The 22220-nt window shown below is 40.3% G+C and overlaps 2 protein-coding genes across 2 annotated transcripts in view; one reads left to right on the forward strand and one right to left on the reverse strand.

Annotated features, from left to right (window-relative positions):
• The window catches only part of LOC309501653 (vascular cell adhesion protein 1-like), an 83948-nt gene that overhangs the window by 51331 nt on the left and 10397 nt on the right, over positions 1-22220 (reverse strand). The gene's annotated exons all lie outside the window — the stretch shown is intronic.
• On the forward strand, positions 13007-20588 carry LOC309501659 (exostosin-like 2). The gene is made up of 5 exons (XM_082173823.1): positions 13007-13128; positions 13888-14315; positions 15512-15582; positions 15754-15869; positions 19305-20588. The coding sequence occupies exons 1-5, from the start codon at positions 13025-13027 to the stop codon at positions 19696-19698; spliced, it is 1113 nt and encodes a 370-aa protein (XP_082029949.1). The 5' UTR covers positions 13007-13024; the 3' UTR covers positions 19699-20588.

The raw sequence follows: 22220 nt of genomic DNA on the forward strand, positions 1-22220 counted from the left end.
TTGTTTATTTTTGTTGTAAGTGTGTAAAGTTATTTTTTTCTTGGGTTCAAATAAAGACCCATTTTTTTGTGCAAAGCTTGTGTTCCTTGTTCTTGGCTTCTTGGTCCCTCACAGAGTCTGCGCAGTACGCTCAGCCATCAGGAAGTGAGTGCTTCTAATTTGCTTCACTTTTCTCCGTTGAATCCAATTTCACAATCCACTGTGTCCATTTATTTTACTGTCTATGGCTGCACGGAGTTTCCCTTCCCCCATCGGAGAGGCGTGGCGCTAGCAGTCTGCCAAAGCTAGTGCTGCTGTTGGCTGCCGGCCAACTTTCACAGACACTACTAAACAGCCCTGCAAATCTACATCGAAGCTCACAAACCAGAATATATTTCAGTATATATATATATATATATATATATAAAAATTCAAGCTAAATTGTAATATAACATGGATGTGGGTGAGCCAGAAGTCCAACTTGGAGCATCAGCTGCTCCAGACCCCCCACAGTGGCTACAGGCTGTGCTGTCACAACAAAATAAGGAACTTCAACATGCCATTTCACCTCTGCTCCAAAGATTGGAAGCGACAGAGGCTAGTTTGTCTGCCCTCACGCAGCAGCGTCATGCCAGTAAAGTAACACGTGGTCCCCACCAACATGACGACTCTACCACACTTGCAGCTGCCCCTGATAGAACCCTTATGACAGATTGAGATGCTACAGGGCCTTCAGATGCTGAACAGCTTTTTTGCTGCTGAGCTCGCGGTCATTGATAGACACGTACGGAGCCCAATTATTTCCTCCACACCTGGCCCCGATGTAAGACCTAGAAGCCGTGCACAGGGACCCAGCCATTATAATGGCTCTTTCAACTTGGGCCCAAACATGCACACACCTTCAACTGCTGCAGCGCCCACCCATCACCTCACAACCCCTCGTGGTAGAGCTTCAGATGGACCTAAAGCTAAACTTGACACTAACGATGGTAAGGATGACTGGGACTCCTTCATCATTCCTTTTGAGCGCAGAGCTGTCATTTACAGATGGAGTACAGTAGAGAGAGTGGATAAACTCCATGAATGTCTACGAGGAGCTGCTGTCAGATATCTGTGCTCATTACCCGAACACATACGTGAAGATTACTTTCTGCTGAAAGAACAGCTGGCTTTCCGATTTGGCCAGAAAGAACCTCCCACCACAGCACGGAGGAGACTTGGAGAACTGCGCCAGTCTAAAGAAACTGTTTCGGAGTTCGCAGAGGAGGTTCACAGGCTGGTCATTTTAGCTTATCCTGGAGTTGACACTGAGCTCAGGGAGCAAATTGCTGCTGATGCTTTTCTCAAAGGGCTGTGCAACCAGAAAGTGGCATACAAGGTTATGAACCGTGACCCTGTATCACTGGATGAGGCACAACGGCTAGTATCATCTTATGAACACAATTTCAAAGCCACACTCGGACGAGACTTTGATCTGAAGGGGAGGACACGTAGAGTATCCTGGGCTGATCAAGACATGGACTCTGATGAAGAGCCACCGGCCTTGCAGTCACGTAGAGTGCAGTCACAGCCGGGTTACACAGCACCAGTTGCAAACACTCATTGATAAAGTTGAAAAGCTCCAACTAGCCATAGCCTGCCTGCCTCCTTCCTCTTCTGTTGCTCTTCCTTCTTCCGTAAGACCCACCCAACAAATAAATTCCAGTGTGGCAGTTCAGTCAGAGAGAGGACGTGCAGCTCAGACCTCTTTCAAGTCAAGCAGATACAGACAGCAAAATACCAGCCCCACCAGAGCTTCTAGCGGGCCATGTTTCCAGTGTGGAGAGGAGGGACATTTCAAACGAAACTGCTCACGGTCCCCCAGTCCATCTACAAGTCCCCCTGCAAATACTGTGGCCAGAATGGAGCCCTCAAATCAAAATCACTCCGAACACGCAGAGCAGAGTCTGTCTATTGTACATGTGAGCACAGCTGAGAGTTGAGGGCCCAGTTTAATGATTTTGCTGACTGTTGATGGCGTACCAGTTAATGCAGTTATAGACACGGGTGCTGAGGCTACAATAATGTCTGAAGAGACGTACAGCAAATTACCCGCTAAATCACCTTCAGGACTGAAAAATGTGTGTCTCCGAAATGCAGAAACTGGAAGGGAGATGTCAGCAACAGGCGGAGTAAAAGTGGAATTCAGAATTGGCACAAAGGTGTTGGAGTGGACAGTTTGCATTGCACCAATTCGTGATGCCCTGCTCTTGGGCTTAGATTTCTTAAAAGCTGCTGATTTCACCATACATGCCTCTGGTAAAGTGTTTATGGGCTCTGAACTCATGCCAGCCTATATATCCGAAGGCAAGGGCCCAGACTATGCCATTTCGAGAGTGATGTTAGAAAGTGATGTCACTGTGCCGCCAGAGTGTGAATGTTTAGTTTGGGGTGTGGTAGACGATCCAAAACTAGAACTCCCGGCTGTTCTAGAGCCTGTTAGCCTGGCTGATGGAGTGTCTTCAGGCAGCATCATGATTAACATGGAACAGAGGATCCCAGTCAGGCTATGCAATGTCACAGCTTCCAGTAGACCCTTATTATGAGGAGTCTGTTTGGGTGTGCTCTTCGAAGCATATCCTGATGCTCAAGAGGAGGGAGATAGAGCCTATTTAGTTCCAGGCGACACTCCATTGTATGCAAAAGGCGGGAACTCAGTGCCACAAGATCCTGACAATGAGCCTCCTGATGAGCATGACATAAGAAGGGTGTCGTCACCAAACGCTCTTGACCTTCCAGAGCACCTCAGACAGTTGTTTACTTCTGCAAGCAAAACGCTCACTGAACAGCAACAAGAGATGTTAGTAGCTCTGCTGAGTGAATATCAAGCAGTTTTTGCAGCAACTGATGATGATCATGGGAAGTTTTCTGCTTTGCAGCACAGCATAGACACAGGAATGTCTAAGCCTGTTCGATAGCCAGTACGACGTACCCCTTTAGGGTTCTGGAATGAGGAGGAAACACATCTCAAGAAAATGCTTGATTCAGGTATTGTTGTCCCCTCAAGCTCAGAATGGGCTTCCCCTATTGTCCTTGTAAGGAAAAAGGACGGGGGGGTCCGCTGGTGCATAGATTATCGCCAGCTTAATGATCTTACCATCAAGGACACATATCCCCTACCAAAAATAGAGGAATGCCTGGACGTGCTGGGTGGTGCAAAGACATTCTCAACACTTGACCTTCAGTCAGGATATTGGCAGATTGAAGTGAATAAAAAAGACAGATCCAAGACTGCTTTTGTGACTAGGTATGGACTATATGAGTACACCAGAATGCCATTTGGTCTGTGTAACGCACCCAGCACATTTCAGAGGGCCATGGAGCTGGTTCTACGAGGGTTGCAGTGGGACACTTTACTGATATACCTGGATGACATAATCATCTTTGGTGAAGATGTGGAACAGTGTATGGAGCGCCTAGCAGAGGTTTTTCAGAGGTTGCAGGAATATGGACTAAAGCTGAAGCCCTCAAAATGTCAGCTGCTAAGAGACAAAGTCCTGTTTCTTGGTCACGTTTTGAGCGGCGAAGGAATTAAGACCAATCCAGCCCTCATTAGTGACGTTAGGAACTAGAAGACCCCAACCAGTGTCCAGGAACTCCAGTCTTTCCTGGGTCTGTGCAACTATTACAGGAGGTTTGTTGCCAAGTTTGCTGAAATCACTACACCCTTGACAATGCTACTCAAGAAAGGGAGTCCCTTCTCCTGGGAAGAGGAGCAGAACAAGGCCTTTGCACATCTTAAAAGGAGCCTCACAACTGCACCCATCTTGGTGTTCCCAATTACATCTGGACAGTTTGTCCTGGACACTGATGCGTCCAACCAGAGCATTGGAGCAGTGCTCTCACAGTTACAGTGGGGGGAAGAGAAAGTTTTCTCATTTGCCAGCTGTCTCCTCACACCAGCTCACCAGAGGTACTGTGTCACACGTAAGGAACTCCTAGCAGTTGTCAGGTTCACAAGACAGTTCCACCACTATTTGCTGGGGTCTAACTTCTTACTCAGGACGGATCACAGCAGTCTAACGTGGCTATACTGGTTTAAGAGACCAGAAGGCCAACTGGCTAGGTGGCTTGAAGAACTCAGTCAGTACAATTTTGTCATCGAGCATAGGCCAGGTACACACCATTCCAACGCTGATGCTCTGTCCTGAAGAACTCTGAATGAAGAACCTTGTGACTGTTATCAAGCAGGAAGAGAGCTAGATAGCTTGCCATGCAAGGGCTGTCGCTTCTGCCGAAAGCTCCACCATCAGTGGGCTAGATTCGAGGAAGATGTCGATGATGTCATCCCCTTGGTGGTAAGACACACACACTCCCTTGACCGTCAGAATGAGGGTACTTGCACTAACACTCCCAGTGATGTTAATGAAGTAGGTGAGGACAACCCAGGTCCTTCCTCAAACTGGCTGCAACCACTGAGTCCCGAAAGTCTCAGGGAAGAACAGTTAGCTGACCCAGACCTTTCAGTTCTACATAAATGGATGTCTGATGGTTCTTTGCCTGCTAAGGAAGAGGTCATGATGCAGAGCCCAGCGGTTCGCAAGTACTGGCTGTGTTGGTCTCAAGTAGAGATGCGACATGGGGTCCTCTATTACCGGTGGGATGATGTCAATGGAGGTATGTCATCTCTGCGCTTACTTGTTCCTGTTTTCCTGAAGAATGAGGTTCTCCAATCCTGTCACAATCCAGCACAAGCGGATCATGCAGGGGAGGAAAATACGCTTATGCACCTCCGCAGGTGTTACCAATGGTACAATATGGGGAACGATGTACACCTTTTCGCCAAGAAGTGCCCACAGTGTAGTTCCTGTAAAACAACCAGTCCAATGGGGAGGCCCAAGCTTCAGAACTACCAGGCTGGAGCGCCAATGGACAGACTACACCTTGATGCCCTAGGACCATTTCCAGAGTCCAAGACAGGCAACAGGTACATCCTCGTTATAATTGACCAGTTTACTCACTGGGTAGAGGCGTTCCCTGTCCCCGAACAAGGAGCTGAGACAACAGCAAAGAGGTTGGTGTTTGACTTCATCTCACACTTTGAGATTCACACTGACCAAAGACGGAACTTCGAGAGTTTGCTCTTTACGGAGGTTTGTCGTCTGTTACAAGTAACCAAGACCGAGACCACACCATATCATCCGGCTTCAAACGGGCAAGTGGAAAGATTCAATAGAACGCTCTTGCAGATGATACGGTGTTATGTGGATCAAAGTCAGCGGAATTGGGATGAGCATCTTCCCTTACTCACTGCAGCGTACAGGAGCACTGTACATTCAGCGACAGGTTTCACACCAAATCAGCTGATGCTGGGGCGAGAAGTTTTCCAGCCACATGACATCTGGCTAAGGATGAACGAGGTTACCAGAGAAGCTAAAGGTACACCTGAGTTTGTCCAGGAACTGCGAGCTAACCTCCAGCAGGCTCATCAAGTAGCGCGCCAGAACTTACGCTCCGCTCAGACTCGCCAGAAAAAGGTCTTTGACTTACGAGCCAGAGAGAACTCCTACCAAGTAGGTGATCTTGTGTCAATGAGGGTCAGTAGCAGGAGAAAGGGCTACAGTCCAAAACTCCAACCCCCATGGCAAGGGCCATTGGTCGTCACAGCACGCCTTGGACCAGAGCTCTACAGAGTCAGGGACAGACGAAGTGAGAAAGTACTGCATCATGATCGTTTACAACCCTATCTAAGTGACCACATACCTGCCTGGATGCAGCGTCTGCGACACAAATACACCTGCACTGAGGAAGGCTCCCTGGTTCCAATCACTGCTCAGATACCTGTTGCCACAGGGGCAGAAGCACCAAACCCGTCGTCCTCTGACAACTCTGTGTCGGAAGAGCCTCTGACCCTTGTAACTCTAACTGTGACCCTATTCCCTGTGGAAAAGAGGGGACGAAGACAAAAAGGGGGCGACTTATAGTGTTAGTTCAGTAAATACATTGTTTGTTACAGTTATTTTACTTGTATGCATAATGTGTTCTTATTAGCCAATCAGATGTGGCTACGTCATTACATAGGGATTAGTTCACTGCTTGTTTACGTTTAGCATCAGATGCTCGTAGACTCCGGTGTGGATGGTTGTATATAAACCCATCAGCGCTGGGCAAGAGCATAAAACCCCCGCTGATGTAAAGTTGTGTCTTAATAAGTAAAGTAAAGTTCCTGAACATACTCTCTTTGTTGTGTGCTTGTGGCCATGGCCTCTATCATTTTTATGGAGTCGTCCGCATATTTAATAATGGTCCTATTTACATATTTGCTCTGACACATGTTTGTATATAGAATTCACGTGAAGGAGAGGTGACCTGCAGGTAGTTCACACAAAAAAAGTTACAAATCCGTATTTTTCCCATTTAGGGTCAGGGGTCAATGACATTTGAGACTGCATGCCCACGATAATAAAAAGGAAAAATCTTTTAAAATCTAGATTAAAACACAAATGAGTGTAGACATTTTTATTTAACGGGAACAGTGCAGATTACTAAACATTTTATTCATACAAATGTCATAAATTATTTATTCCTAAATACCGTCAAGATTTTAGGGAAGCCACATTTTAGAGCTGGGACTAATTTTGGCTTGTCATTAAAAAGTAAAATTATCTGATATTTGACCGTAACACAGTCTTGAAGGTCCATTTGGACCATTTTTACTTTATGCCCTACAAAATTATCTAAACAAATGTTAATTCAGAAATTAAAATCATGCTCATCATAGAAGTAGTGATGGTATGTATGAATTGCATTTTAATGTACTGTATTTTTTATAAATTAATAGATAGGACAGAATCATATTTAACTGTTCCTTTAAAGCACAATCCTTCTAGATTCATTACGACTGTATTTAATGTGCTCTTGTCTTTGAGATTGTACTGACCGACACTCTCTTTCACCCGGCAGCTGTTTTGATGCTAGACGATGACACATTGGTCAGTGTTCCCGACATCAGCTTTGCATTTTCTGTCTGGAAGGTAATGTTTGCCAAAAGCATCATGTTATTGACATTCTGTGGAGATATTTTCTGAAAGCAACTCTAGGAAATGTGATCTGTTTTACTTGACTATCTTTTTACATTCTGTTTTCTCTCTTCAGAGACACATAAACAAACTTGTTTTCATTTCCATTTGTGTTGTAACAATTCCCAGATCAGATTGTGGGTTTTGTTCCACGGAAGCATGTGACCACAGCATCTGGTGTGTACAGCTATGGCAGCTTTGAGCTTCAGGATCCAGACAAAGGTGGAGGCGACAGGTGAGATTTGGAAAAATTCTGCATTTCCAAGTTAATGCAAAAGTCGGACATGACACCAAAACTGACCTACTTACTTAATACTTGTTTCTGGACTTATTGTCCATGATTCATTGGAGCACATTATTCCAAAGGAAAAATAAATGTATAACTCGAATCTGAAACAACTTTCCTTCTGCTCTTTTTATTGTTCGTCCCCTCCCCAATCAATTTCTGATAGATAAGGTTTGCCTTGTCCTATATGGTTGAATATTCTGAAATATTACCAAGCAGTGTGAAAACATTGCTGTGACTAATAGCTGTAAAAGAAAGTGTGCTTCATACCTCCTGAAAAGTGAAGCCAAACCATTTCGATCGCCCCCTGGTGGCGTGCTGCAGTATAGGTCATAAAGTAAACCGCTATACAAACGAAGTGTAACGTCATGATTGACAGCTGTGCTGCGCTTCCGATTGAGGGCTGCGTTTAAGTAAGAACGACTTCAGTCGACATTTATGTGATTAAAGTCAAGTCGACTAGTCGATGACGTCAGTAATGAACAAATAAGCCTGAACCTCGAGCTGAAACTCGAATGCGGGTTGCCTTGTGCTGTGGCATATGACACACAGCGCTGCCCACAACACTATTTCTCCTACATAACAGCTTATTTTTATCAGTTCTTTTGTCTTTGGGTCGTTATATTTCTCACAGACTTCTGCTCGTTCTAGATCACTTACAGATAAAGTAGCGCAGAAAAGATGACATTTATATGAATGCATTAGTGAGAGAGCGATTGCGTGTGAATTAATTATATCTGGCAGCGTCGCTCTACTAATAGTGAAGCTGTGGGTTTTAGTTAAGACCCGCCCGCCCGCTCCACTTTTTGAAAAGTTTGATTGATTCACAAGAATGATTGACAATTAGGAGGACCAATAGTATAGGTTACCCACCAGGAAGTAAAACATCCTCCGCTATACCTTTAAGAAATTGATGCTTGAAGTTTTCGGTTTCTAAGCTATTTTATTGATAAATCACAAAACAGTGTTGAGACAATACATTTCTGCACTGCTGAATGTTTCTGTGTGATCTGCATGTGATGTGATGTGTGCGCTACTGTCTGTATGTGTGTGTGTTACAATGCAGCAGTGCATTAGTTCAGAACGGCGATTAACTTACGTGTACAATAAGCGGTTTAAAACATTCATTCACCCGATTAATTTTGAGCATCCAGATGGTATAATCAAATATGTCTTGTGGTGCGCTCTCAGAGTATACATTTATTTGTCATGTTATCTTTGGAAATGGAGCGTAAAAGTGTACTTCAAAGATTTCTTATCCTGTTGCGCCCTCTATAGCCTATGATCAGCGACTAGTCGACTTCAAGTCGAAAAGTATTAATACTAAAAGTATTATTATAAGTAAATATAAATCCTAAATATAAAATAAATCCTAAATATAAATATTTTTAAAACCCCAAAAAGAAATAAAAATGACAAAAGCACATAATAAAATTACTAAAACTTACACTAATATGAAAAATACAAATATAAAAGCTGATTTAAAATATGAATAGATACTATAATAGTATAGAAATAATCCTAAAATAACACTGGTTTTAAACTTTACTGATGAAGTGTTCCTTGTTGTGGACACTTAAATGCATTTGATCCCTATTTCACATTCTGAAAGTAAAATGTGTTGGGAAAAGATCAGCACAAAAGTCACAACCACGCAATACAGCCGAATAAATGTAATTTCATCATTCCATTAGCTATTCAATGATCCTGGTGGGAGCGGCGTTCTTCCATCGGCGCTTCCTGGAGCTGTTCCGAGATCAGCCCGGTGAAGTGCACACTCTGGTGGACCAAACCCAGAACTGTGACGACATCGCCATGAACTTTGCTGTGGCACATCATCTCTCACAGGTGTCCGGACTGAAGCGCCCCTCCGGGGTGTTCGTAAGGCCCGTGGACATGCGTAACCTGGAGAAGGAAGCCAGCAGCGGGTATGTGGGCATGTGGCACAGAGCGGAGCACATGCTGCAGCGCTCCTACTGCCTCAACAAGCTGACACAGATCTACGGAGAAATGCCGCTCCGCTACTCCAACATCATGATCTCACAGTTCGGCTTTCCCAGCTATGCTAATCACAAGAGCAGGATATGATGTCAGCACATTTTGTGAAACAGGTGCAATCTCAGTAATCTCAGGTTAACATGAGGCACAATTCCACCGCGATCCTTCAACTCATTCAAGTGACGGATGAGAAAGTTACTCACTCCAATGGCACGACACAAACCTGCAACAAGAAGAGGGGACATGATCAACTGTCTGAGTTACTGTCATTTGTTCTTGGAGTTGTTTTCCCTCCAAGAAATTATGTCACTTCAAGCAAGTCATGTGATTTAGGGCATACGCTTAAGATTATAAAAGGCAAAAAGCACTAATGTAACAAGGTGGACTGGAGTTTGAGGGACACAAACTAATTTAATGATTTTACACATTTAATTTATAAGTAAAGGGGTATGGCAACATTCAAAAACAAAGAACAGAACGTTTTAGCACATTGTGTTTCAAAGTGTTAGCATGTTAGGCCTAAAAAGAGAAATAAAGTTATGTTAGAAACATGGTTAGTTTAATATACAGTTTACTATTTTATTAATTTAAAAAATTCATCACAGGGTACATCTATTTAAAATCCACCAAACTGTAGGAATGGCCCTATGTCTTATCCCGCACTCCTGTAGAGCATAAAGCACCGCCTCATGACTGTAGCCTCCATGATGAGATGTCCCTGATGAATGAGAGACCACAAAAATTCAAAACTGTTACGCTTGTGTGTATGTAGTGACAATAAAGACATTTGACACTGCTCAAATATACACAAATCATTACTGGTAAAGAGTACATGTTGCCAATTTTGGTGTCACTAACAAAAAACTGGCATTTCTGTTGAGAATTTTTTTTTTTATTAAATTATTTTTTAGTCTTGTCAGAGGAAGAAAATGTCTGTCTATCATACAAACACACTGGTCAAGCTCAGACAAGTATAACCTAATAATCCAGGCCACATATTTCAAATTTCACATTCTATGGCATTTGTCCACCCTGTTACATGACATATTTACAATGCAGAGTGTAACAGGGTAGGTGTTTTAAACTAATAAAGCCCATTACTAGCTGGGAAAGAACAACATGCTAACAGAAGATTGACATTTAGAACTTTAACAGATAAAATCTATTTTTCATGTTCAGTATAATTAGAAATAACAGGGTGGACATGTTATGTTTTACGGCAGTGTTTCTCAGTGTTTATTGGGCCAGCGCCACCATTATCTAGGTCCGCTACCGACAACACGACAAATGGATTTGAAATGTTTGCTTTAATGTGTCCAAGGATGTGCTGGTGTAGACGATGTTGCAGACCTTCTTTTTTTTTTTTTTAAGTAGTTACAAGTTTCAGATCGTAAATCTTTGACGTCGTAAAAAACACCCCCCAAAAACACCTCAAATCCCCCCTTTGGAAAATATTGCCCCTGATGTTCTCCGAACGCCTCCATTGAGAAATGCTATTTTATGCCATTAGATAAATCTTCAAAAATTATGAAAAAGAGAGAAAAGTGTATGACTGATTCTTACTTTGTTCTTGGAGTTGTTTTCCTTCCAAGAAATTATGTCACTTCAAGTAAGTCATGTGATTTAGGGCATACGCTTAAGATTATAAAAGGCAAAAAGCACTAATATAACAAGGTGGACTGGAGTTTGAGGGACACAAACTAATTTAATGATTTTACACATTTAATTTATATATATATATATGGTTCTTCCTATGCAAACCCTTCTGTTACTAGGTAGGAACAAATTCTGTTTTGATGATAACTTTATAATCACCAGGTTTCAAGCCCAGTCATCTGTCTAGTTTCATTTCCCTTATTTGTGATAACAACCATAATAAAAGGGGTATGGCACACGACCAAAGTAAAGGGGTATGGCAACATTCAAAAACAAAGAACAGAATGTTTTAGCCCATTGTGTTTCAAAGTGTTAGCATGTTAGGCCTAAAAAGAGAAATAAAGTTAGATGTTAGAAACATGGTTAGTTTAATATACAGTTTACTATTTTATTAATTAAAAAAATCCATCACAGGGTACATCTATTTAAAATCCACCAAACTGTAGGAATGGCCCTGCCCTAACAAACGGCTGTAAATTACCTATGTAAAGTCTATAGAGTCTATGGAAACCCATTTTGTTTGTTTGATAAATCTTAATTATGACATAAAAAGTCATAATTATGAAATAAAATGTCGAAATTAAGACTTACTAGGCTAAGTCATAATTATGACTATGTCATTATGAAATTATGCGATAAAGTCAAAATTATGATAAACTTAGTCATAACTAGCTAAATAAGGCCTAACTATGACATACTAAGTCATAATTATATTAAAAAGAATAAAGAAAAATAACAATGATACAAACAAAGTCTAAATGATGACTGTTATAATTAGGAAATAATTATTTCTATGACATAATTTCTACCTTTTATGTCATAATTTCAACTTTTCATCTCATAAATATCATCTCATGATTTATATGGTACCCAAAATTATGAGTCAGACCGGCCCAGTCAGATAAACAAGCAGTGAGTAGAAACACTCTTCTATCCTTTATATGTTGTTGCATTGGGATGTCATAAAGGCGCTTGTTCTCACCTAAACCCAGAATGGGAATGTTCAGTCCATTCGACAGCCCAACCGTAGGACAGGACAGCGCAGTGCAGCTGCTGGGAATTGTCAGCATATTTTAGACTAAAGCTCATGTGCACTTCTATGGACACAGCACGATTCGATGTGTATCAGAGAAGAAAACCCTAGTTTCTCACTAACTACCGCTCTCTGCAGGAAAGAACGCGAGCGTTTCTATACATTTTTCTGTAAACTCACAGAATAAAACATGTGAAATGCCTCACCTATCTCTACTTTACAGAACTTAGCGTCGTGAACGAAATTGTTCCGTTAAGTCGAATCTTTTAGTGAACCGAATGAACATGAATCATTTGCTAAACTGACCGAATCACTGACTCTAGCGGATCATTCGGACAAGAAAATTATAGTTATTGTAAATGCAAATAATATTTAGTTTCTAAATGGCTTTATGTTTTTAAAAGATAAATGGCTCCAACAAACTGAAATGGGATACATGGAATTATATATTTAAAAAACAAAACAAAAAACAAAACACCTGTATTAATAAAACCTCGTGGCCAACGCCAACCTTTTTTTTTTATGCTAAATAACATAAGAACATTGTCAATGAATTACATACAAATACATATACATATAATAATAATAAATTATATTATTATTATACCAAAAATAATATTTATACAAAAACAATGAAAAAGAAAAGAGGACATGGCTAGAGATACAAGAAGGCATACACTACAAATGTATTTATACAATAACATACATTAGTGTACAAGGAAAGATTTTAAGTGCATGTATTTTTAAATATATATATTTCTTCATAATATTTAATAAATCTTAGGGCTTTTTTATTATTTATATATCCTAAGAGATTTAAGAAGTGAGATTAATTCAGTGTCAAAATAAGGATAGGATAGAATACCAATTGCAAACTTTTGTTTATTAATGAAGAATTTGCCATATAAAATAAAGAAATTAACAATGTACTCTAGGTGGCCGACGCCAAGCGTGAATGACACCCTGTGGTGACGTAAAGAACCACTGAACCGCGTTTGGAACCGATTCACGGAAATGAGTCGGACAGCCGTTCACTATAAGAAACTCAGTGCGCACGCGCGAGCAAGTAAACTTCCTTCAGGAGTCTTGGGTTATATGATGGGAACACACTCAATGAGGTACTTGTTGCTTTGTCTTATTTCAAAATGCAAATCTACTCATGTTACTGTCTATCATGACAGGTCTGTTGAGTTTACTTGCTTCATGGCATGCATGTGATAATTCGTCGCATGCAGTGTCTTTCACCGTTAAAGTTTTAATTACAATGTTTTCTGTTGTTTTTAGACAGGCACACAGTCATTTTTCGTAAAACTGTTGGCATGCATGAAAGGCATCCGGGTATAATGAACATATGTGTTAGCACGTATTATTCCCTGTTGGTTGTGTTTGCTCGATGTGGACCTTTTATGTTTGCGCCATTAAACAACAACTGAAAATTCTGAGAATAAAACCTGCACAGATTGTGCAATATCTACATTTAATGTTTCCCCCTTTATTAAATTACACCAATAAGACCAGGCCAGTGGGTATAAGATTTTTTTTTATAAATTTTTGAAAGAAGTCTCTAGTGCTCACCAAGACTGCAAAAATACATTAACACCTGAAATATTTTGAAATATTATTATACTTTAAAATACCCTTTTTCTATTTAATATGCGTTAAATGTCTTTATTCCTGTGATGTCAAAGCTGAATTTTCAGCATCATCACTCCAGTCTTCAGAGTCACATGATCCTTCAGAAATCATTATCATATGCTGATTTGCTGTTTAATAAACATTTCTTACTATTATGAGTGTTGAAAACAGTTGTGCAGCTTCATATTTTTGTGGAAACCATGATGCATCTCTTCAAACCTCTTGTCTTCTCCTGTCTTCAGGATTGGTTGGTGCTTCTGCAGATCATTGGGCCGCATGCGGACACACTTCATCATCATCTCTATTGTGTTGCTGCTTCTGGCCGGAGTCTCTCTGACCTTTTTATTGCCTAACAATGAGGACGGCAGGATTCTCCGACAGCTCCGCCATAGATCCAACGCCTCACTCACCCTCCCGGACCCAGAGGACAGTTTTACTATAATCATGCAAACGTACAACCGCACCGATATACTCCTCAGGCTCCTCAATCATTATCAGGCTGTGCCTCACCTGCAGTGCATCATCATAGTGTGGAATAACCCCGGCGAGCCACCGCCCAGGAAACTATGGGATGCCCTCGGCCCACACCCTGTGCCCGTCTTCTTCAAAGAGCAGAGCGTCAACAGAATGCGCAATCGACTGCATCCGCACCCTGAGATCAAGACTGACGGTAGGTCAAGTCAAGTCAAGTTTATTTGTATAGCGCTTTTCACAATACAGATTGTATCAAAGCAGCTTCACAGTATTAAATTAAAATAATACAACAAAGTTTTTTTTTTTTCAAGAGGAATTTATTGATTGATAAAATTAAATTAAATATCCCCAAAATATCCCCAACTGAGCAAGCCAAAGGCAGCAGTGGCAAGGAACCGAAAAACTCCATCAAGTGACCTAATGGTGTCCTAAAACTCCATCAGGTGACCTAATGGAGAAAAAAAAAAACCTTGGGAGAACCCAGGCTCAGTCGGGGGCCAGTTCTCCTCTGGCATTTATGAGCTAGAGGCCGGATTGTAGTTTGAACTGTAGGATTATATGAATGCCTGGCTGAAGAGATGCGACTTTAATCTAGTTTTAAACTGGGAGAGCGAGTCTGAGCAACGAACAGTATCAGGACAGTATAGGTGTGTGATTCTCACGTGAAGGAGCGGTGACCTGCCAGGTAGTTCACACAAAAAAAGTTAAAAATCCGTATTTTTCCCATTTAGGGTCAGGGGTCAATGACATATGAGACTGCCCACGATAATAAAAAGGAAAAGTCTTTTAAAATCTAGATTAAAACACAAATGAGTGTACACATTTTTATTTAACGGGAACAGTGCAGATTACTAAACATTTTATTCATACAAATGTCATAAATTATTTATTCCTAAATACCGTCAAGATTTTAGGGAAGTCACATTTTAGAGCTGGGACTAATTTTGGCTTGTCATAAAAAGTCAAATAATATGATATTTTAAGAAACTTGACCGTAACACAGTCTTGAAGGTCCATTTGGACCGTTTTTACTTTATGCCCTACAAAATTATCTAAACAAATGATAATTCAGAAATGAAAATCATGCTCATCATAGAAGTAGTGATGGTATGTATGAACCGCATTTTAATGTGCTATATTTTTAATAAATTAATAGATAAGTTAAATATGATTTCTGTCCTATTTATTTAATACAATGTAATGTTTTCTCAGAAGTATGTCAGTCAAACAGGTTTGGAACGGCATGATGGTGAATGAATTATGACAGAATTAATTGTCATTTATGGGTGAACTGTCCCTTTAAAGCACAATCCTTCTAGATTCATTACGACTGTATTTAATGTGCTCTTGTCTTTGAGATTGTACTGACCGACACTCTCTTTCACCCGGCAGCTGTTTTGATGCTAGACGATGACACATTGGTCAGTGTTCCTGACATCAGCTTTGCATTTTCTGTCTGGAAGGTAATGTTTGCCAAAAGAATCGTGATATTGACATTCTGTGGAGATATTTTCTGAAAGCAACTCTAGGAAATTTGATCTGTGTTTTACTTGACTATCTTTTTACATTCTGTTTCAATTTCTCTCTTCAGGGACAAATACATAAACTTGTTTTCATTTAAATTTGTGTTGTAGCAATTCCCAGATCAGATTGTGGGTTTTGTTCCACGGAAGCATGTGACCACAGCATCTGGTGTGTACAGCTATGGCAGCTTTGAGCTTCAGGATCCAGACAAAGGTGGAGGCGACAGGTGAGATTTGGAAAAATTCTGCATTTCCAAGTTAATGCAAAAGTCGGACATGACACCAAATGTCGGACATGACCTATAACTCGCTTCACCTCGGAAACAACTTTCCTTATATTTTTCATGGTTGAATATTCTGAAATATTACCAAGCAGTGTGAAAACATTGCTGTGACTAATAGCTGTAAAAGAGAGTGCGCTTCATACTAGGGCTAAACGATTAATCGCAATAAAACCGCACGCGATTTGGCAAAGGCTGCGATTATTTTATGCGCAGCTTGTCAGTGGAGTGCGGCTGAATGATAGTAAATACTGCCCCATTTGAACGCCAGAGGGCGCTCTCACACAGACACGATAAATATGCCCCGCCGCAGAAGCTGAATAAACAGAAGATTGAAACGCTTTGATTAAACATGACTTATAAATACACGACTGCCTTATTCTGTGTAAGAAGCCACATCATCTCACAGAAGGAGGAGCTCAACTGTCGTTATGAAGTGAGTTTGGAGTAAATGCATGTTATTAAATGTTGTCTGTTGTTGGACAAGAGGTTCATAAATGCTTCTCATGTTTGGAAAGATGTTTGACGCGTGTTGTTTTTTCAAATACTCGTTAAGTGACTCAAACTCACAGTGCTTTCAGATGGAGCAGCGTTTGCAGAGCCGTACATCAATGACAAGCTGCGCATAAAAAATTGTCGCAGCCTTTGCGATTTTAAAATCATGATAAGCCATCTCGATTTAAGTGCGATAACATGGAAAGTGCAATTAATCGTTCAGCCCTACTTCATCCCTCCTGAAAAGTGAAGCCAAAGCATTTCGATCGCCCCCTGGTGGCTGGCTGCAGTATAGGTCATAAAGTAAACCGCTATAAAAACGAAGTGTAACGTCATGATTGACAGCTGTGCTGCGCTTGCGATTGAGGGCTGCGTTTAAGTCCATTTGTTTATGCCCTTCCCTCGCTAACTTCCCCGTCTTGTTCACTCGGATGTACGACATTGCTTACATTGCATGAGTGCCCACTAGGAGAACGACTTCAGATGTTTTGAAGTTGACATTTATGTGATTAAAGTCAAGTCGACTAGCCGCTGATGACATCAGTAATGAACAAATAAGCCTGAACCTCGAGCTGAGACTCGAATGCGGGTTGCCTTGTTCTATGGCATATGACACACAGCGCTACCCACAAGGCTATTTCTCCTACATAACAGCTTATTTTGATCAGTTCTTTTGTCTTTGGGTCTTTATATTTCTCACAGATTTCTGCTCGTTCTAGATCACATACAGATAAAGCAGCGCAGTAAAGATGACATTTATATGAATGCATTAGTGAGAGAGCGATTGCGTGTGAATTAAAGGGATACTTCAGGATTTAGCATTAAGCTTTGTATTAGTAGAAAACCTGTAGTATTTTCGAATTACCGTGCTTTCCACCCTCATATCCCCCTGAGATGAGAGATTTATGTATTTTTTGTCTGGAAAAAATCCTCAGATGACGCAAAAATCGTCATTTTGCGTCATCGGAGGATTTTCTGGCCAGAGGCTAAAGACTACAGCCAATAGGAGGGGCTGTCCCGCATGTTTTCAGCCCGCCCCTAGAGGGTGGGATCTCACTCACAGAATGTACACAGTATCAGCCGTCTTTCTTTGGAAGCTAAGCTAGAAGGCTCTTGTTCTGTGGAGAAAGCGGAGTAGTAGGGGTTACCATCCTCTTTCCCGGACATGTCCGGCCGTCGAGATCGTCCAAAATGTCCGGGATTCGGCTTTTGCTTTCTGCAGTCGCCATTCATTGTTTACATGCACACCTTTTGTTTCAATCTAACTGAATTCATTCCGATTGGTGAATCTGAATGTAGTGTTTACATGAACGCTAAACAAGTGATCGGTTGATGTGCGTTTTAACATTGCTAAGAAAATTCCCGCTCCTCCGTGAGAGATAGGAGATCGGCGCGTCTCAGTAATGACGCCACCGGCCTCTCATCGTTCTCCCGCGGCCGTCAGCCTCGTCCTGCTCGCCACAGTAAACATGATGAATGGCGACTGTAGAACGCAAAAGCCGAATCCCGGACATTTTGGGCGATCTCGAAATCCCGGGCAAACTCGTCACGGAGACTCACTAGTAGCCTAACCTTGTTGTTTTCAACTGCGCTCTCTAACCGGGAGGCGTGGCTTGGGAGTGGCCTCGTAGAGCAGCAAAGCAAGTGCATTCTGGGAGTTGTTGACTTTTATCCACATAAGCCAAAAATACATTTTCTGGCTTTTCTCAGTCTAGAAAGCTCCAAATTCAAAAATTTCTTTACATTTCTTCTACATAAATGACCTATTTTAAATACACATTCATCTTTCCAGAGGTGAAGTATCCCTTTAATTATATCGGGCAGCGTCGCTCTACTAATAGTGAAGCTGTGGGTTTTAGTTAAGAAATTTATGCTTGAACTTTTCGGTTTCTAAGCTATTTTATTGATAAATCACAAAACAGTGTTGACAATACATTTCTGCACTGCTGAATGTTTCTGTGTGATCTGCATGTGATGTGATGTGTGCGCTACTGTCTGTATGTGTGTGTGTTACAATGCAGCAGTGCATTAGTTCAGAACGGCGATTAACGTACGTGTACAATAAGCTGTAAAACATTAATTCACCCCGATTAATTTTGAGCATCCAGATGGTATAATCAAATATGTCTTGTGGTGCGCTCTCAGAGTATACATTTATTTGTCATGTTAACTTTGGAAATGGAGCGTAAAAGTGGACTTCAAAGATTTCTTATCCTGTTGCGCCCTCTATAGCCTATGATCAGCGACTAGTCGACTTCAAGTCGAAAAGTATTAATACTAAAAGTATTATTGTAAGTAAATATAAATACTAAATATAAAATAAATACTAAATATAAATAAAATTACTAAAACTTACACTAATATGAAAAATAAAAATATAAAAGCTGATTTAAAATATGAATAGATACTATAATAGTCAAGTCAAGTTTATTTGTATAGCGCTTTTCACAATACAGATTGTATCAAAGCAGCTTCACAGTATTAAATTAAAATAATACAACAAAGTTTGTTTCAAGAGGAATTTATTGATTGATAAAATTAAATTAAATATCCCCAAAATATCCCCAACTGAGCAAGCCAAAGGCAACAGTGGCAAGGAACCGAAAAACTTCATCAAGTGACCTAATGGTGTCCTAAAACTCCATCAGGTGACCTAATGGAGAAAAAAAAAACCTTGGGAGAACCCAGGCTCAGTAATAGTATAGAAATAATCCTAAAATAACACTGGTTTTAAACTTTACTGATGAAGTGTTCCTTGTTGTGGACACTTAAATGCATTTGATCCCTATTTCACATTCTGAAAGTAAAATGTGTTGGGAAAAGAGCAGCACAAAAGTCACAACCACGCAATACAGCCGAATAAATGTCATTTCATCATTCCATTAGCTATTCAATGATCCTGGTGGGAGCGGCGTTCTTCCATCGGCGCTTCCTGGAGCTGTTCCGAGATCAGCCCGGTGAAGTGCACACTCTGGTGGACCAAACCCAGAACTGTGACGACATCGCCATGAACTTTGCTGTGGCACATCATCTCTCACAGGTGTCCGGACTGAAGCGCCCCTCCGGGGTGTTCGTGAGGCCCGTGGACATGCGTAACCTGGAGAAGGAAGCCAGTAGCGGGTATGTGGGCATGTGGCACAGAGCGGAGCACATGCTGCAGCGCTCCTACTGCCTCAACAAGCTGACACAGATCTACGGAGAAATGCCGCTCCGCTACTCCAACATCATGATCTCACAGTTCGGCTTTCCCAGCTATGCTAATCACAAGAGCAGGATATGATGTCAGCACATTTTGTGAAACAGGTGCAATCTCAGTAATGAGATATTATGTCATCTTTTTGGACAATTTTAGAGATTTTAAACACTTGAAAGTGCACATCTCATAATAAAGAGTTTATCCAACACAGATTTGATGGAATTCTGCAACCGTAACATTTCTACATTCTCAGGTCTTTGTGGTTTTAAATTTTTAATAGCTAGAAATGTAGTCTTAAATTCTTCTTTTTTTATTTGAGAATTTATGCATGTTCTTATGATGCTATGAAAGCTTGTTTTCACCACAGAATAAAAAGTAAAAAGGATAATTATTTGTGACTTTTTATCTCGCAATACAGACTTTATAACTTGCAATTGCGAGTTTATCTCATAATTCTGAGAAAAAAAGTCAGAACTGCGTGATAATACGGAACCTTTAAAGGGAGAAAATGAAGGGAAAAAATATGACATAGGAGTGAAAATGTATATTTAAAATTAAAAACACATTCTATATCATATAATGTATTTCAGTGCTTTTGCTTTCGCTCGCAAAAAAATATGTTCCCCTGAGAAAATTAGCTTTCGCTCGCAAAAAACACACAAGTTTTACGAGCGAACTTAAACTTTCTCAGGGGAACCCAAAAGTTTTGCGAGTGGACACAAAGCATTGAAATATATTTTTTATTTATTCTTCCCATCTCCTATTTTTTCCATCTACATGTCCCTTTAGAGGCTCCATAAGTTCTCTTATAAATTCAGAATTGATATATAAACTCGCAATTGCGATTTATAAAGTCCAAATTGCAAGATATAAACTCACAAATCTGAGACAAAAAGTCAGAATTGTAAGATTAAAAAATTGCAATGATCTTTTTATATTTTAAGTTTTTATATGTGAATAAAATGTGAGTATCATTTTGTGGTAACTATTGATTTACATGCAGAGAGAGAGAGAGAGAGAGAGAGAGAGAGAGAGAGAGAGACACGGAGACACTGAAAGAAAGAAAGAAAGAAAGACGTGTGATTTACAGATCAAAGTGATCGCTACGAATGGAGCCAAAATAACTGCTGTGCCATAATCTATTTCCTGAGAACAAATCTGAATCCTTTCATTACAACAGCTTATCTCACACCAGGAAAAGCTTAGCAACTCCCTCATCTTTAGTTTATTTTTTTTATTTTTTTTAATCAAAAACAAAAATTACATACAGTCCTTGTTACACGTTACATGTAGTTACTAAAGTAATAACAGTAAATTATGCATAATTAAATGCAACTAACCCTCAACCAAATCCTAATCCTACCCTAACCCTATAGTAAGTACATGTAGTTGCTTAATATTACTCAGAGTCAGCACTTAAATATATAATTACACTGTAACAATGACACCTTAAAATAAAGTGCAACCCTCTATAGTAAGGAAATGTAGTTAATTAGTATTACTTAGTACTCAAATGTGTAACTACACTAACAAGGACACCTTAAAATAAAGTATAACCCAGAACTGTTTGATGAATTAACTTTCACTTTTGATTGCATGTGTTCAGAAGCAGATAAAGAAGCAGTCTGATCATTTTGCTTCACTGGAGGAACAATGGAGGGCTTGTCTGTTGACACATGGAAATATAAAAAATGTTGACCATATAAAGTGGACCCAACCCCCCACCCCCCTTCAGACTAATAGCTGTGTAGACTACAATTGTGGGAAATTTGCCCTGCAATGAGAAATGTATCCAAAATTTGTCTCCGACAAAGTGGATTTGTGCTGATTGACGCTTCATGGAACCTTGAGAAACCTATAATATTTCACCATAAAAATGTAAGATTGCATAGATTGCTTTCCTGCCAGTCTCTCTGTCTGCATCCTTGTCAAAAATGGGTGAAAATTGACTTCAAAACAAAAAGCCATCAACACAGAACATCTCCTTAGGAAGGCAAATGAGAGATTTTCTCAAACAGCTCAGGATGTTAGAGGTCAGCCATTACAGAATCAAGCGCATAGACAAAACAACTCGGACAAACGTTATAAAAACCTAAAAGATCACTGGATCTTTACTTCTTTGCGTTTACACAACAACAATGTACTTGCGTTTTTGAAAAGTTTTGTGTACAGGCGACACCATTGTCAAAAATATTCCAGTTTACACAGATCCGTGAAAACGACTAAAAACGCCGCATTCTGCTGCCAGGCCAGTAGTTGGCGATGTCACTTTGTAAAGAAACACAAATTTGTTTTTTTGTTGTTTATACTGAGACGATAACAGTATCGTTTACAAAAACTTGCACTTTGAAACCTGATTTTAGGAGTTTACGTTTTCAGGCTGCCCAAAACGCCATTGTCGTGTAAATTAACAACCAAAACGCATAAGTAAATGGGCCCTAAATGAAAGTATGAATACTGAGTAAATATTTTACTCAGTTAAAAGAATCTAGCTAAAAACATACTTGAAAGTAAAAAAAAGAAAGGAAAAAAAAGAACTTCATTTTATTTTTATTTTTTTAAGCAGTTCTTTATTTTGATATATTGCATATTCAGATAATCATATA

Source organism: Leuciscus leuciscus (assembly GCF_965113295.1).
Source record: "Leuciscus leuciscus genome assembly, chromosome: 6".
Lineage (NCBI taxonomy): Eukaryota > Metazoa > Chordata > Actinopteri > Cypriniformes > Leuciscidae > Leuciscus > Leuciscus leuciscus.

Coding starts and splice junctions, on each gene's coding strand:
- LOC309501659 (XM_082173823.1), top strand. CDS start 13,025: ATGAGTCGGACAGCCGTTCACTATAAGAAACTCAGTGCGCACGCGCGA. Junction 14,316..15,511: donor CCCTGAGATCAAGACTGACG/GTAGGTCAAGTC, acceptor TTCACCCGGCAG/CTGTTTTGATGCTAGACGAT. Junction 15,870..19,304: donor GACAAAGGTGGAGGCGACAG/GTGAGATTTGGA, acceptor TCATTCCATTAG/CTATTCAATGATCCTGGTGG.